This window comes from Corylus avellana, chromosome 3, assembly GCF_965113065.1.
Source record: "Corylus avellana chromosome 3, dhCorAvel1.hap1.2, whole genome shotgun sequence".
Classification (NCBI taxonomy): Eukaryota; Viridiplantae; Streptophyta; class Magnoliopsida; order Fagales; family Betulaceae; genus Corylus; species Corylus avellana.
The window spans coordinates 32,749,890-32,767,354 of NC_142492.1; the positions used below are offsets into that span (position 1 = coordinate 32,749,890).

The following is a 17,465-nucleotide window of genomic DNA, read 5'->3' on the forward strand; positions in this document are numbered from 1 at the left end:
CTTCACCGTGTTTTCCTACAAAACACTCAGAAATCCGCAAGTTAATTTCGGCTTTTCAATTTATTTTCTTTTTTTCTTTTTTGGATTAACCCACAAATGGGTATCAGAATTGGCGGTCACATAGAGAAGGTGAATGGGAAAGAAGTGAGTTACAGTGAGTTTGTGCAGAAATATATGGAAAAGAACCAGCCTGTGGTGCTGACGGGTCTCATGGATGATTGGAAGGCTTGCAAGGATTGGGTCTTGGATAATGGAAAACCCAATCTCCAATTCTTCTCTACCCATTTCGGGAAATCCAGAGTTCAGGTGCTGTTTATCGTTCAATAGCTGATCACATGTGCAAGTTCTTTTTTGGTTACCCTTATTAGTTTATGGTTTATAAGTTTATTGCCAGTGCAGTGAAAGAATTCAGTGGAGTGATGGGTTTATTTATCTCTTTTGATTTTCCATGATGGTCTGTTTGGAGTTCACTCTTCCTTTTCTGTTCCTTTATATACCAAACATAGTTTTAAGATGACAAAAAATATGAGGTCTTGAATATGCTTTTTTGTTTTTTTTGTCCTGCTAATTCAAGTAACGAAATGGAGCAAGTAAATTTCAAAATAGGTTGGGCATGACCATTGTCTATACAGATTTTTTTTTTGTTTAGTTGCTGAAAAGTGTAAGATGTGTGAATGTGAGCCTGGAGTATACGAAAGGAAAAAAAAAAAAAAAAAAACCTTTTTTTGTTTGTAATTCTTATGATGCTATTGGAGCTTAGCCCATGACTAAGAGAGAAAGCAAACCAGAATGTGTGTGCAAGTGTGCCCACCCATGTCTGTGTGTACACAGTTGTGCTTGCGCCTAAATGCAATGAATTGGAGAGACTGCAGCCAACAACTATGTGGAGCCTGAACCAAAAGATCGTTCACCAAATGCCCTGAATCGTTTGTATTTCCAAGGACAATCATATGTAGTAGATAGAGTTTGAACAAAGAGGCCTTGGTTTCGGAATACTTGGATTCCTATGGCACTTCTACCATTGGAATCCAAGTTTCACTAGGACAGTCTAGGATTGGGAGCTGGAATCGCTTGCCTCTTTTCTTAATATGTTATACTCGTCAAAACCCATATACAGATAGAATGTTTTGGAACCCAACTAGCAATCATGGCTTTGAAGTGGAGCTATTATAAATCTTTACAGTCTAAAGAGCCTTGTTTGTTCCCCTAAAAAATGTTCAAAAGGTTAGCTCTACCCCGCATGACTTTCTTTACATGGACAACAACTTTGGCAGAATCCTCACGGTTGATAATTTTAGAAGGCGGGGTTTCACTCTTGTAGAATGGTGTTGCTTATACAAAAAGAATGAGGAGATTGTTAATCACCTTCTCATTCATTGTGAGTACATTAGTTATCTTTGGCACTTGTTTCTCAACTTGTTTAGAGTTTTGTGGGCTATGCCAAGCAATATCATAGAGCTGCTTCATTGTTGGAAAACTTAAGGGTGGGGACATCCCAGAGGCTATTCCTGCGTTCCTTATGTGGAGCATTTGAAGAGAAAGGAATTGGCGTCTCTTTGAGGATTGCGAGTCCAACATGCTTTGTTTAAAATATTCGTTTTGAGATCTCTTTTGGTTTGGGCTGTAGTTTATGTTCCAAATTTCTCTTCTTTGAGTCTTTTAGGTCTTGTTTCCTTTTTAGATATTTGTCGCTTGTAGGGTATTTGTCTCTCCTATATAGTTCTCGTAGATGAGGGCTTTGCCTTTTTCTGTCAATAAATGATTATTCATCAGAAAAGAGTTTGAACAATAAGAATATGGAAATGCAAGAGAAAGTATTCTTCATTTTGATTCTTAGGAAGAATGGAGAAAAGGGTTTAAATTTGTTGAGTAATTTCTTAGGAAGAATGGAGAAAAGGGTTTAAATTTGTTGAGTAATTTCCTTTCTTTAAAATTGAAGGGGAAATGCATAAAATTGAATGTTTAACTCTTGTAATGTCAAGTCTGAGATATGATCCGTCTAATGATTTGTTAACTTGTTGATGACTAATCACATTTTGTGATTAGATATTGTGCTACTAACCATGTTTAATTGTCAAGCAAAAATATAAAATCTACAGCATGCTAGTTTTTTCATTGATAAATCAGATTATTCTCAATTGAACTCACTTGTTACATTGGCACTTATAGGTTGCAGACTGTGGTACTAGAGATTTCACAGATCAGAAAAGAGTGGAGATGTCTGTTTCAGAGTTCGTTGACCACTGGCTGGACAATTCATTGCAGGAACTGGGTAGTGCTTCAACAAATCAAAGTAATGGCCATCCTGTGCTATACTTAAAGGACTGGCATTTTGTGAAGGTGTGACAGAAATTTGTTTTGTCAATTTTTCTGCTTACGTTACACATACATAGACTATTGTCTTTCCACAAGTAGTAAGAATATGAGTCAATTTTAACTTGGTTTGATAAAACTTCTACTTGATAGATATTTAGTCAACTTACATAGTAAATTGGCTGCACTAGTGTTTACTCATTACATGAGATGGTTTTCAAGTGGTCGAGTCATTACGGTTGTTCAATGATTTAATTTACTAGAAATTAGACATAGCTGTATCATGCTAGCAACTTTTATTATCAGGTAAAAAAGACCAAGTAATTTAAAAATAGATGTCGGAAGTTTTGACATGTTGTTACATGTATTCTTTACTTTTAAGACCTTTTCTAGGCATATCATGGGCTTTCTTTACAGTAGTTTTGTAATTAGTATGTCACACAAAGGTTGCTCCAGGTTTGTATGTGTCAGCATACTGGAGTGAAATTTGCTATGATCCATATATGTGGTTTTGAGTAAAATAAGCTGCAATGCCCCACTGTACTTTTGTAATGATTTAGCTGCAAGGTGTGTGGTCTATTCATACAAAGATGGAAAGTGAACTCTTAATATAGTTCTTTCTCAAGTCTGCTAATATGCATCTTTTCATGGAATCACGGATAAGTAATTGTATAAACTTGCTTTGCTAGCATTAAAATCATTCAGTTATCCATATTAATCAAACCTTTGAGTCATTATTTTTGTTCCTTATAAAGAGTAATTTTTCAATTTCACCATTTAATTTGGTAGGGCAGTGTCACTTTGCCAGTGTCAGTTTGTCGCGTCTGAGGGTATATATTAGATTATTGTCAACTCGGTAACCTGATTTGTTGCCTTTATCCTCTTAATCTGATGCTCAGGAGTACCCAGAATATTTAGCGTACACAACTCCATTGTTTTTCTGTGATGATTGGCTCAATCTGTATCTCGACAATTATCGTATGCATAAGGATCCCGACACTTATCAAGCGAATAATGAAATAAGTTGCTCTGACTATCGTTTTGTTTACATGGGAGCAAAAGGTTTGAGCACCAACATAACAAATTTCTCATTCTTGGTACACACATATTATGTAATTTATATTCCACTTATTTTAAGGGGACAAAAAGCTTTTGCTTCCTTTCAATAGAGAGCTGGTTGTCCTTTCTATCCTTAAATGTATATCACATGGGCAGTTACCTAGTTTATAATTTTTCATGCAGGATCTTGGACTCCCCTTCATGCTGATGTTTTCAGGTCATATAGTTGGTCAGCAAATGTGTGTGGGAAGAAACAATGGCTTTTTCTGTCTCCTTCTCAATGTAATCTTGTGTTTGACAGGTATGAAAATAATTTCTTGTCCAATATAGTAACGTTATATATAATCTTGTGTTTGACAGGTATGCAAATAATTTCTTGTCCAATATAGTAACGTTATATATCAAATCAGACATATTCTATATTCCATATGTGGATTTTCAAAGATAAATAAGTTGGTATTTTCTATTTTAATGCAATAATTAACTGTTATAGCAAGCTTAGATGTTTATCCACTTTCTCATGATATCAGTTGCAACTGACAGCCGCCTTGGCCACTTTGTCTATTCCTTTACAATAATCTGCCTTTACAACATTTTCTTTTGGCAACAGTCTGTTGCTTACGTCTAACAGGTTGATGATTATAATACTATATTATAAAACTACTAAAACTTTGATTTCCACATATTTTTTCTGAGAGTATTTAGCATGAAGGTGTGATAACAATTGGGAAGCAATATTATGTAGTTGTCTTATTGAGGCGTTGTTCTGTTATAGTCAGTGACATAGGAAGAATCTTAGATTTTCTTTTGTTGGTGCCTATTCTGAGCCTGTTTTCTATTTGAGAAATACTAGGGGTACTAAATCTTTTACTCACAGAGGCTTACTAAACTTTTTTCTAGCTCATTCATTGGTACTCGTTACATTTCTCTCTTAATTAATTGTTTTGTTTTTCTCCAATGAATGAGCTACACATCAGTTTGGTAAGCTTCTGTTCATTTCTCTTTCTATTTCATTGAGTGTCATTATCAATCTGAACATGCTTCCTATCCCTAGGGATAAAAGTAAAAAAAAAAAAAAGTACTAATTCCTCTTTTCTGATCAATATGTGATTCAAATTTTAAGTAAGAATACATTTGCTGCGTAAGTTTAATCTACCTCTGTATGCTGAAACCTTGCATCCTATTGCTTTATGGGTCCAACCCAGCAGCTCATGATGGGATACTCTCTCTCTTTCTATTTGTTTTGTTGTCCTTGGGGGGCCCCGGGGGGGTGTGGGATTGCATGCCTGCCAGAGGATGTTCCTATCTTGAACCAGTATGAACATTAGAACGATAGCGGTGAGCTTATTGATTCCTAAAAGAATGTGTTGACCTTTCATTTGGACTGCTCATGTTGACAAATCCAACTGATCCAATGGATTGTGTAGAATGATGTGGGGAGGGGAAAGAATTAGGTCATTTGACCTTAGGTCCATCTCATACACTTGCTAATTTTATGTCAACTTCAATAGTATGTTTGATGTGCGTTTATTGTTTGTAGTTTGTAGTTGATCCAAAATAATAATGATGATGGTAAAAGGTAGTTTCTAATGCACATCTTTTGGCCTTGTTAATTTTAATTGCCTTTTCAATTTACATTCAGGAACATGAAGAGTTCTGTATATAATATACTTGATGATGTCAGTGAAAAAGAATTTCCTGGTTTTAAGGAGGTAACTTGCCAGACTAGATCTTCAAGTAGCATTTTAAGTTCCCTTCAGACTTCTGTGTGTGTTCATGGTGCAGGCTATCTGGTTGGAGTGCACTCAAGAACAGAATGAAATAATCTTTGTGCCTAGTGGATGGTATCATCAAGTTCATAACCTGGTATCTTAATCTTTTGTTCTTTTTGTTTTTTAGGTGGTGCAAATTGTATATAGTTTTCTTTGTGCTTTTCTTTCTAAATCTCAAGTCTTTAGCAAACATGCAATTAGTTTTGAAAAGGTCGTTCAAGTCAACAATAGTGTTACCTCTCCTGTTCAGCTTTAGCTTAAGGGTTTAAATAAGCTGCATCATAAAATTCTCTAGTTCACGCTGATTTCTCAATAAACTTTATCTTATATTTGATATATATATATATAAGCTGCATCATTCTGCAACTTGTGTTTCTTCATCTCAGTATCTGGAGTCTGTTTTAGAATTTTGGTACCCTCATCAAGTTTATGGAAACCTAATGCATTGATGCCCTTGATTCTAGAGTTGGGACACTGTTTCTTTACTGGTCGATTTGATAACATAGAGCAAAGACATGTGGGGCCATGCTTATGAGGGATGATACTGGTTTTGGGTTTTCTCTCCTTAGAATCATTGTCAAACAGTAGTTATGTACTTTTGGATGGTAAATGGCATCGCCCCATTTTTTGATTGGACTATGTGATCTAACTAGGATCCCTCTAGAGTAGAACTGATGTGGCATGTGAGATTTCTCGTACTGTGTAGTCTGAGCTCCTTAAATTTTTTGGATTTTACCCAACCTCCATCACATGTTTAGGCTTAGAGGTATCTTAAAATGTGACTTGAATGCTCGTTTGCAGGCACTGCATTCAAAATATTATACTCTAATTTATTTAGAATTTTCTACCAGCTTGATGTCAGTAGCTCTTAAATATGCATTCGTACCGTTTTCAGGAAGATACAATATCAATAAACCACAACTGGTTCAACGCCTATAACCTTTCTTGGGTGGTAAGTAGATACTAGATTCATATATTGAAATTAACATTTGGGCCTATACTAATTGGACTTGCATTTGTCTTATTAATTTTATCTTTCTTATAGTGGAATTTACTTTTGAGGGACTACAATGAGGCTAAGGAATACATAGAAGACATCAGGGATATATGTGATGATTTTGAAGGTCTCTGCCAGCGCAATCTTGCGGCCAACACAGGTGTAGTATGAATATTGGAGAATTACTTAATTCCACCCGGATAGATGTATTAACAATCGTTGCAGTTTGTTAAACATGTGCAAATACTTTTTTTTTCTTCCTCTTCCTTTTATGCTATCCAATTCCATCCTAAGATATTGTTTTTAGGGGAAGCATGGCTTGTAAGCAAAGGTTCCTGGAATTAGAGTTGTAACTTACTGGAAGATTTTAAATTAATGACGTGGCATCTTATCCGTGTACTAAACCTACGCTTTGACATGCCATAAGACATGCAAAACTGTCATCTAATATCCCAACTTAGGCGGAAAAAAAATTAAGTTAATATAGACCTTTCTGGTTTCAACAAGACATGACTGAAATATTGTCTTAAAACAGCTAGTAGTAATAGAAAATTCTAACATACTCTAGAATTTATCATGTTGTTAAAAAACAAAAGCCTCAAGTGGACAATTGATGAGAAAGAAAATCTAGCCAAAGAATTCCAAAACCACCAGAGTAGATCAGCCTTTTTGTATTATTCTATAGTAGTCACCACAGGTAATCTGTTGGTAACTGCTGGAGAAAACTCCAGGAGCTTGAATCTGAATCACCATATTGATTTTACAAACAGGCAGTGTCAGTAAGCTCCTTGTAATAGAAGATGTGATTGTCCAACTGTAGTACTTAGCTTCCATTTTAATTATGATGTAATTTAAGACTGATTTGGGTTCCCAATAAGTTCTTAAGCTCTTCTTCATTGCAAGTGCCCCCAGACTGGTGCTGAACTGTTTACAATTTGAGGGTGCATTTGAGTGACTAAGGATGCTATACTTGGGTTGGGTTGGACTAGAGCTGGCCCATTCACCTGAAATGTGAATGAAAATGAACCAAAGTAACAATTAGAGTAGGTCAGGCTCAACCTGGCTCAATCCAACAATCAAAGTAGCTTATTGATGAAGGGGCTATTCAAGTTTCAACCATAATAAACTTGCATGGAGGATGGCTGTAATGACTCAGGGAAAGTGCTAAGCACATTTGCGCTATCACCTCAGAAAGACTAGTTAATTTGGACCTTCTCTATAATCACTTATAAAGCTCAGTTTCATCTAGTAAGTAAGCAGTATAGGACTTTAGTACCACATGACGCATTACTAGGTGAATTTGATACCATTTATAACGACCCGGGAAAAAGTGCTAGTCATGTTTGCGCTATTACCTTAAAATGACCAGTCATTTTGGAACTTTCCTAGAATTACTTATAAAGTTCAGTTTCACCTAATAAGTAAGCAATATAAGACTTAACACTCATGAGCATCTTTTATAAACCACCCACTCTCTATGTGGACTACTCATCATGTCAATATGAGACCGGAGTGTTACAATGGTATTGAGCCCCCATTTATTTCCATCATTAGTAGATGAAATGATAGCATATTTGGAAGAGTTGCCATGACATTCTGTGGGTGGTATACATTTAAGTTGAGAACTAATAATGTGTCCATTGTGCATGCCTTACCTGCTAGTTGAATTGGGAGAATGTTGCTGTACTGGGGTTATATTGATGCTATATTTGTACTAATCACCTCTTTTTCAACAGGCATGAACTTTTATGATTTCTTTGTTTTCTTAACATACTTCTGCTTGGCGAATTTGGTCCAACTATGCCATCTACTAAGAGACTGCAAATCCATTCGGAGTTTGTCCCCAGTAGCTGAGCATTTAGCTTTGAACCTTGGATCTGTACGGAAGATCGTGTGCAAGATCAAATCTGTTGGTGGTCTGGCAGGAAATCATGGTTTCTTGGATATGAGGGAAACTCTAGATGATCCCAGGTTCCTTCATCTGCGTACGGGCTTGGAAAGAGTGTATGAGATGATACACAAACAACATAGTTGCTGTTTTGATACAAAGAAAGATTTGGTGGATGAGTTGAGGGAGTTGGATACTACAAGAACGTACGGTTCCCAGGTCTTTACTGCAGAAGGTCTTATTAGTTTTATTGACAATGCGATTACAAAACTCAGTTGCACTAACTGTGAGGGAATTGTTTTGCTGTCTGAATGGGATGGTGCTTAGATGTTCAATGAGAAGTGATTTTTGGCTATAATTTTTCCACTTAAAGGTGGCTCTGTCATACTGTTCTCAAAAGCTGCACCTTTCAGCATGGCGCTCCCTCATCATGATTGTAGGCTGCAGGAAGCGGTGATTATGTGGCTTAAGAATGGAGATAAATTAGCTACAAATCAGTTTAATGAAGGGACATGTGTCCCTTAACATGTGCTTCTCACATATTTTTTTAATAGCATTAATAAGAAAGCATGTAAGAACACGTCACTTTATTAGACTGGTTTGTATAAATTAGTTACAAACAGTTTGTAGCTAAATTTTGTCCAGAATGAATGAAGCATTTAAATATGAAGATGAGATTCAAAGTGAGAAAGGGAAACCGAACGAATTGAAGCTGACTTTTGAAAGCATTCTTATAGTAGGCATGCTGACTGCAAGGTACGTGAGAAACTAATTTAAGCAGAACCCTAGTGCTGCAATTACTTGCATTGTTTTAGATGTTCAACACGTGAAAAAAATTCTCTTCGAGCCTTCATTTTATTTTATTTATTTGTTTTGCATCTGAATTTAACATAGAAAACGGGCAAACCATCTCAAAGGATATGGTTCACTAGTGGTACCGGCGATATTTTTCAACATCACAATTACTATCGCGGTTCATTGAGTCACATTATTTTTCGTCAATTACTAAAGATACACTTGAGTCAAGGTACCTCACTTGGTCACATTACTAACGAGGCCCAAGGCCCAGAAGACCTTGGCTCACTTACAAACCGACCAAGGCACCAAGGAGGCAAGGACCTCACTTAGTGCCCTGTTGAACAGGGCACCTCGATTTGACCGCTTAATTGACGAGGCTTTCCACTCGATCACCCATTCTGTGGCTCAGACATTCAAAATAATATATATATATATATATATATATATATATATATATATATATATATATATATATATTTGACATGTTCATACAAGACGGAAGAAGAAAATTCGAACTAGTGATATCCGCTTTATTAGGCGTGATTCAGCTAATTGAACTACTTCTTGAAGACATTCAAAACAAGAATAAAAGGCAAAGTAAAGACATAAATTTATAAAAAGGATTCCATTAAATTCTAAGGTCCAAACGAAAAAAGAAAATTACAAAGGAAAAACAAATACAGAAGTCATAACGAAGGCGAGACATTCGTGCCACCCTCATCATTAGACGGAACACTAAACCTTGGCATCAACCCTCCCATCGCCCTTAGCTGTAGCCTCAAAAGAGACTTCTACATTAGTTGCACCATCGAAATGATCTTCCCCCTCGGTTGAATGATTAGTAGCATCGATAGCATCAACCAAGCCCTTAGTGGTAGATTGCATTTCCCACGATGCAAGGGGTCCCAAGAGCGTGCACACCATTGATGCACGCATCAGCCATGTCCCCAATTGACAACATCATGAGTATATGTCATCTTTCATATTGGTCCCTTTACCTTTGGCCCTTGCCGTATCAAGTTCACTTTCCTATAAATGAATGTAATGGTCCCTATTATGAGCTATGCACATATTTCCCTCCCTACTCTCATTTCATTGGGTTATTTCTCTTGAATGTTTTACTGACTTAAGCATCAGAGTGTTTTCTATTAATACTTTCGATGAGTCACTTTTTGATTATTTCCTGTCTTAGCAAGTCTCCTTGGTTGAACTATTGGCGTGCGGTCAACTGTACAAACAACACACATAAACACATATCTATGTCAACATTCACCGTAACAAGAACTAAAGTTATATCTATCACATTAAAAATAAAATTTTTCTTTTATCTCTTTACAGAGTTAAAAATTATATTATAGAAAATAGTACAAATTAAGTAATAAAAGTTTATATGAGCTTATATGAGTCGAGCTAAGTTTATGCAAATTCGGATAATTTAATGAAAAAAATTAAATTTTTATTCAAGTTCGGTTCATTTAATAAAGAATTGAGTTCATGTGAGTTGAATTTGAGCTGTTTATGAACAATTCGGTTCATTTATAGCCCTAGCTAGCGAAGACTGCGCACATAACCTTTCCAAAAGGACTGCATCCAACTTCATCATAGGATGCATTACCATCTCATTCCTCCCCTCACCATCTCTCAAATGTGCACTAATTATCATCTTCCCTGAACCCTCCGTTCTTGTCTTTCATATTTGCCCATAAAGAAAAGGGGCGACAGACTTTGGCCATTAGAAAATTACAGTCGTCTTAAGGAAATTATCCGTAATGGTTGCATAACAATGGAAATTACTATAAGAATTTTTTGAATTGACAAATGTTGTCTTAGGACTTAATTAATTTCAATCTAAGGAGTTTTTGTAATGCTTCTCTTATGTTTTTTATCCAACAAAGGCAATATTGTCGTCTTAAAAAACAAACTGTTGTCTAAACAACTACCACTACAAAATTTTAGTTTTTTAGTAAAAAACATTTAGGAGCGACTAATATTCATTTTTGTTCGAGTGTTGTTGGGGATACCACTGTTTTACTACAAGTTCTCTACAAACTTAACATGCTAATCTATAATTAGTAAACTGATTAAACATTTTCACTCTTCACATGGTTATAAGAGTTTAATCATTTTTACTAATATGGATCGTCACGTCAAGTTTCTAAAGAAACTGTAGTAAAAGTTGTGGCACCTCAAGCATTTTCCTTTTGGTTCTATGCTCTGAACGCCTTCCTTATTTCCCTGCCCAAATTATTTACTTTATCATAAAGATTCTTAGGACTTGGCTTTCTCTTTTTGGGATTTTTTTTTTTTTTTTTTTTTTCAAATTTCAAATCTGATTGGTGCATAGTGATTAAACGGTGATACTTTTTCTTTTGAACTTTTTTGATAGGGGTCCAATACCAAATCTATTTTTTTGATAGAAAGTTATGCAATATCTAGTATTTTAGTAAGCTGAAGAAGTAAAAAAAAATTATTAGCAACTTGTTTGTTTCGTCATGTCATACAACTCATGAATAAAGCGAAAGGACCAGTTTATGTTTGGAGTTGCTCCCCCTCCTCCCTCTCCCTTCCCCCACGCAAACAAAAGAAACCCGCTTTTTGTGTGCCTTTTGCTTTTCCTGCTTCTGTCCTACAAGGTGTCACTGTCGGCATCCGTGCCTTTCATGCTAGCTGACAACTTCAATGACCCTAACCAAACATTCCCTGCATCAACATATGAAACTCTTCTGCAATATACTTGCAGGATCAGGTCATTTTTCTTGGCTCTCAAGGTAAAACAGTGGTTTGGTTTTGCTCACTTTTAGGTTAATGTTCATCCAATATTTTAGTATAAAGAGCCAAAGAGGACCACTGCTCTTTCATCATTGTCTACTTTGAAAATACACTAAGATTCTACTAGAATAGGCTACTGTTATGCTCAGCTGGAGATGATTTAAGGGTTAGCTGAGTTGGTCCAACTGATTACGTCATTGACTTCTTAAGATTAGGACATTTGGCTCAAAGGGTGATGGGGGTGGTGCTTAAATTATATGTTTCCCATTTTAGTATTCAATGAATTCTAGACTCCAAGTCAATGCTGGAAGCACAAGCTAGCTTCTTGTTGGGGTTGCTTGGATTTCACTCTCTTAAGGTTTTTCCAGGACTTCTATAATGGTCACTCAGGTACATTGTTGTCGGATTCGAAATTTTAATATTTTGAAAGCTGGAGTGCAAGTTAGGATATGGCTAAATCTGTCAGTTAAGTTTTTAGAATTTTCTTCATCAGCACATGCAACACCATATATAAAGGGTGCGTTAGAATATAATGCCACTTGCATTGACCTTTCCAAATTTCCAAGAGACTTTAAGATTTAGAGTTATTTTGGTCAAGATGTTAAAAAAGAATAAAGAAATCGCTGAAAATAAATATTTAAATGAAATAGTAAAAGCAGATTGCTTAAATAGAGAGCCGGATGTAAGTACTTTGAAAAAGTGGGTTGTTAAAATAGATAAATGTATTTTTTTTTTTTTTAATAACTAATGAACATTAAATTTAGTAAGTCAAATGTAAATGCTTTGAATACGGGTTTTTATCTAAAAATGGAAAGAGCAGAGGTAGGTTTAATGGATATGAAGTAGTAATCATTTGTTGACCATGAGTTCCTGCCTGCAATATATATTGGTGTTTCCCCTTTGTAATTTAAAGAGTTAGAAGAAGAGGTAAAAGAACAGGGAGCACAAGTACTCATTGTTATTGACAATTTGTATTTCCATAAATTTACATAATCCCAAAGCTGGTGGGATGAACAATTGGTAACCCGTTAGTAAAAATGGAATTTTGTGGGAAAAACTATTATAACACTCAAACCAGACTAAGGCCTAAGATGCAATCTAAAACCCCAAATTTGACATAAAAAAAAAAAAAAAAAAAAAAAAACACAGAATCCGAGAAAAAATAAGGCTACTCTCTCCTGTGACATTTTCTTCATGGACATCTTACATTCCTTCCAGGACCCCCATAGTAAAAGTATGTTCCCCAAACGTTGTTTTTCCCTTGTCTTATATCATAACAACTTGGATGATCAGCCAAGAGATGAATGTTTGTTAATGGAAGCAAGTTATTATCCCAGTCGACCACCTGCAAGTTTCTGAAATAGGATGCTTTTCCAAATCCTTCTTCTGCAAAATGGCCACTACCCATTTGAGTGGATGTGTGGAAACCTGATGATCGAGAATTTACAATCTCTCCTCCAAACTGAATCATGCTAGCATGACTTCTCAAGTGACTAAACAGGAATGCAGGCCAATATCCAACCAGTAGACCAGATCCAAATTCCAACCACCAATGTCCATGCTTTGGATCCTGAACACAAACAATTATGTTTTAGTAACTTTTTTGTTTTATAGGTCTGCTTCTTTTTAATAATGTCTTGGACTGCATAAGACCAAACATGATTAGTTTTCCCTTATGGGTCTAATTGTCTTATTATCTAGTACTAATTACATAGGAGGGAAAAGAAGTCACAACCATACATGTAAGAGTAAGTCTTCAAAAAGAAAAAAAACGAGGTTTCAAGTCTTCAAGCTATTAAAGATGGTGGGACAAACCCCTTTATTTATTTTTTTAATTTAGTAAATGAGTGCTTGATTAAAGAAGAAAGAAGAAAAGCCGATGCATCAGGAAGTCTTTTTAAAAGGAAAAGAAGAGAATCTTAGACTTCTTTAACTCTAAAATAGGAGGAAGAAAAAAATGGAAAGAAACAACTATGTTAAGAAAGGATATTTTGCTTCTCAGTTTATTAATCAGAATTTATGCCAACTATGAAGTTTACCAAGTAACAGTAGATCTCAATATAACAAATGGGACTTTCATTATTTTGATTTAATTTAATTCTATCATTTGTCAACTAAAACATACCTTCCAAACCATTAAGCCAATATCAAATTGTCTGCCATTGTAGGAGGACCTTGGAGAGATTGCTGCTCCAATAGCAACCCTGTTGTTGGTTTGAACAAAGCCAGAGCAGAGTAAGTTGTAACACCCAGTTGCTTGGTATGCATCCGTCTGTGATTGAAATTGCATCTCCAATTAGCACTAGCAATTTGTCTCTAAATATATAACAGGAAACAGAGCTACATAGTACTCACTGTCCAATAAGTGAAGAATCTTGGGTTGTTGTCTCCATATAGCTCAGGGCTAACCTGAAGAATTATGGTTGCAATATCATAAAAATCGATGTTAGAATATAAATTAAATGATTAAATCTATTTTTTCTTGTCCGATTTCACATCGTATCAGAGCAAACATCTTGAGTTTTGGATGAGTTAACGACCACTATAGAAAATCTTTCTGATACCAAGGAATTAATTAAGTGGCATATGTACAAAACTTCACTGAGTTCAAAAGAAAAGATGTATCTTGCATGGGTGCATAAAATTTGTTTGGAAGTTTCTACAACTTACATGGGAAAGTTCAATATATTGTTCATAAAGAATATGTATGGAATTAGACAATGATAAACTTGCCTGCCAACCAGCTTCAATGGTATTTAGATCGTGACCAAAAGAACCAGAAATGACCCATATTTGTGACAAGCTGAATTCATATTCATCAACTACACTGGGCGCCCACACGTTTACACTTGCTTTTGCTCCATAGTACTGATCTCCATTTGCAAACAAAACTGCATGCTGCAATAAGGAAATTATCAGCACTTGGATACTGAAAAATATAGATAAGCAAACCCATTTTCTGAATTACATTCCTATTAACATATGAATCCGCTATAACTTAAAACAGAGTACTCTGTTGTGACAAAAAGCCAATTTTTACAATTGCCTTCTCCCTGTTCTTATTTACCAGAATCCCCTGTTTGATTGCAGTGAATGTAGGAAGGGAAATTGGCCTTTTTGCTAGAAACTAGCCTTTTTGGTGCAGTGGTTATAGGAATGAGAAAGAACGGAAATGACATAACAGATTCACCTTTCAGCTTAAGGAAAAAAAAAATGCTCAAGCAGTAACGGTAACTGTTTATATTCAATTTTGCTTTAGAATACTAACCTCATGACCACTGCCTGAAGAGTCTCTCCGCACTCGTCTTGGTTTTCTCCCATATCTTCCAATTGAACTTGCTCTTAAAACATCCTTTTCTGTAGTTCTTCTAATTGGAACAGTTCCCTCTGGGCATGATTCACCAGATTCTGTCCATAGCTGAGAGCTCTCTGCAACTGTGTCTGTAGTGTCATGGCCTTTTGGCCTCTGGGGTGGATCCTGTTGCACTGAAGCCTTTTATTCTCAAATTATCAAAAACAAATCCAAGAAAAATAAACTGTTTATGCAATGTTGAGATACCCATTTGCAAATTTCTGCTCTTTGCTTGTTTGAGTTTCAGTGATCTTGATGGAAACTAAAAAAAAAAACAAAATGTGAAATTACCAATGGTTTTTGTCCTTTGAGCTCTGGATGATCAAAAGATGGTTGGAGATGAGATAGCACGCAGTCTATAACATCACCATCAGGGCTCTGCAGCAAGAAAACAAGAAAACTCAGATCGCTAAGCCTCAAACACAACAAAAATATACCATGAAAGTCAAAGGTATATAAATGCCTGAATTGTCTTCACTGCTGGCTTGTTGATCTTCCTGAGATAAGCTCTGACCCTCCTCAGCTTGTGCAACTCTGAACCCGGGTGAAAAGATTGGTTGGCCGGTGGAGAGTGGCCGGAATCTGACACAATGGGGGTTGGCAGGACAGGGCTAAGCAGGGAAGCTACAAGAAGGAAAGCAACAAGAAGCATGGGAATGATGGAAGGAGTGTTGTAGGAAGCAGGTGAAGCAAGTTTAGAGGAATGTTCTTGTGTTGTTGTTTTCTTTGGTGCAACAATTTGTGCTTGTATGCATTGGGGTTGTCCTGTTGTGTGATGAATCTCACAAGATGGCTCTTTTCTTTGTTTTGTCCATGGAACTGAATCTCTCTTCATGTCCATACAAAACTCAAAAACCACTCCTCCAAGAAAAATCCCAACTTCGTGCTCACTTCCTCACCATTTTACAGCATATAAATTATAAATAAACAAACCCTTTCTCTCTCCCTCTCTCTCTCACACTCACTATCTCTGTCCGGGAGACTGGTGCATTGTCTTGGTTTTCTGTTCTGACACCAAAGAAATTTCAAGCACGAGCAGATTAAAATAGACCCTGCCTCCTGGTGGGGTTGTGCTTTTCCAAGTCTAACCCATAACAGCCTGTGGTCAAAAGAGTTTTTTAATTTTCCCAAAACTTGAGAGAGAAAGAGAGAGAGAGAAAAGTGTCTTCGGGTATAGAGTCTAGTGAATACAAAGACTGATACGCTAATACAAAGAAGAATAAGATTAGGATTGAAAACTAGGCAAATGAGTGCAGAATCTCTTTTGTTCTTTTCTCTGATTTTGAAGAGAGGGAATCCAACTTCATTCTGGTCACCATTTTGTCCTCTTTCTTTTCATTTTTTCCTTCTTTTTTTTTATTTTTATTTTACTTTCATGTTTGAAACAAAGGTTCCAATTTGGGAATAAACTTCATTCTGGGTTCTAGATAGGGAGGGTGTGTTACTTACCTTATATTCTATGTTTATTTTTGTACAGTAGCAGTCAGGAAAAATGAGCTAATGGTGCTGTACCACTATGAAGTGGAGTAAAAGTTAAAACAGCGCATTTGAACATTTGGTGGGCCATTCAAATCATCACATCAAGTGTGCCATGATGATGAATAAAATTCCTTGCTTTCCAAATGGGTGTAATTTCTTTTGACTATTAGTATCAGTTTGTTGATAATCAAAAGGCTCTTGTAATGATTTTACATTAGACCAAACTAATATCAGACAGGAACTGTAGACCATCTGCCTTCTTTGCTGCTAAAATACTGCATATTTGCTTCTAACAAATACAAGCCTATATCTTCCATTTTTCTTTCTCATTTGAAGATCTCTATGTATAAATGGTAGAACGAATCAAGGCTACATAAACGGAGCGAGTTTCGATACAAAGAACTAAACATTTGTGGTTACAAATTATCGAACCATGCGTTAAACCTTTCTGCCTACCCAAACGATGTTTATCTCTTGTTCAGTTGCAATTTTATTCACATCATCTACAGATGAAACCGACGTCAATAACATCAAGGGGCCCGGCTGATCATTTAAGGCGGTAGGGACCTTAAGCATTATTTTCTTTCTTTACATGTCACTCCTAGTTTGACTACTGCTTCGGGTAAAATATTATGGGTGATCTGATGGTAAAATTAGGATAAAATTAGGATCTACACTACCAAATGGATGAGGCTACTGGACTAGGTAAAAAGGATATCATAATTGTGCCATGTTGTAGGTTTTTCCAGAATATGCAACTTGAACAAAAAAAAAAAAAAAAAAAAACTGTAGAATTAAAGAAAGAAAGGACAAATGTAGAAAAATAGTACCGGCATTTGCAATTTGATTGCTCGCTGATCATTTCTAACGATTCAAAAAAAAAATGTTAATTTTATATACTTTATTTCTTATAAAAAAATATTTAGTCAAAGTTGCATTCAAACAATTCATATTTTCGATGTAGGGCTAACAACGGCGCATTATATTGTTAAATTGGCTTTGCATCATTTCGTTAGTTACTTAGAAAAAGAATTTGGT

At 35.9% G+C, this 17,465-nt stretch overlaps 2 protein-coding genes across 2 annotated transcripts; one reads left to right on the forward strand and one right to left on the reverse strand.

Moving 5' to 3' along the window:
• LOC132176336 (2-oxoglutarate (2OG) and Fe(II)-dependent oxygenase superfamily protein) lies at window positions 1–8,735 on the forward strand. The gene is made up of 9 exons (XM_059588513.2): window positions 1–306; window positions 2,170–2,340; window positions 3,213–3,375; window positions 3,556–3,673; window positions 5,015–5,084; window positions 5,158–5,238; window positions 6,040–6,096; window positions 6,190–6,301; window positions 7,878–8,735. Exons 1-9 carry the CDS (start codon window positions 97–99, stop codon window positions 8,354–8,356), a joined length of 1,461 nt encoding a protein of 486 aa, XP_059444496.2. The 5' UTR covers window positions 1–96; the 3' UTR covers window positions 8,357–8,735.
• Window positions 8,736–12,524: 3,789 nt separating this feature from the next.
• On the reverse strand, window positions 12,525–16,062 carry LOC132174646 (NEP-interacting protein, putative (DUF239)). The gene is made up of 7 exons (XM_059586281.2): window positions 15,412–16,062; window positions 15,240–15,326; window positions 14,865–15,074; window positions 14,330–14,494; window positions 13,952–14,005; window positions 13,722–13,868; window positions 12,525–13,166 (listed from the first exon to the last, which is right to left on the reverse strand). Exons 1-7 carry the CDS (start codon window positions 15,787–15,789, stop codon window positions 12,789–12,791), a joined length of 1,419 nt encoding a protein of 472 aa, XP_059442264.1. The 5' UTR covers window positions 15,790–16,062; the 3' UTR covers window positions 12,525–12,788.
• Between the last annotated feature and the right edge of the window lie 1,403 nt (window positions 16,063–17,465).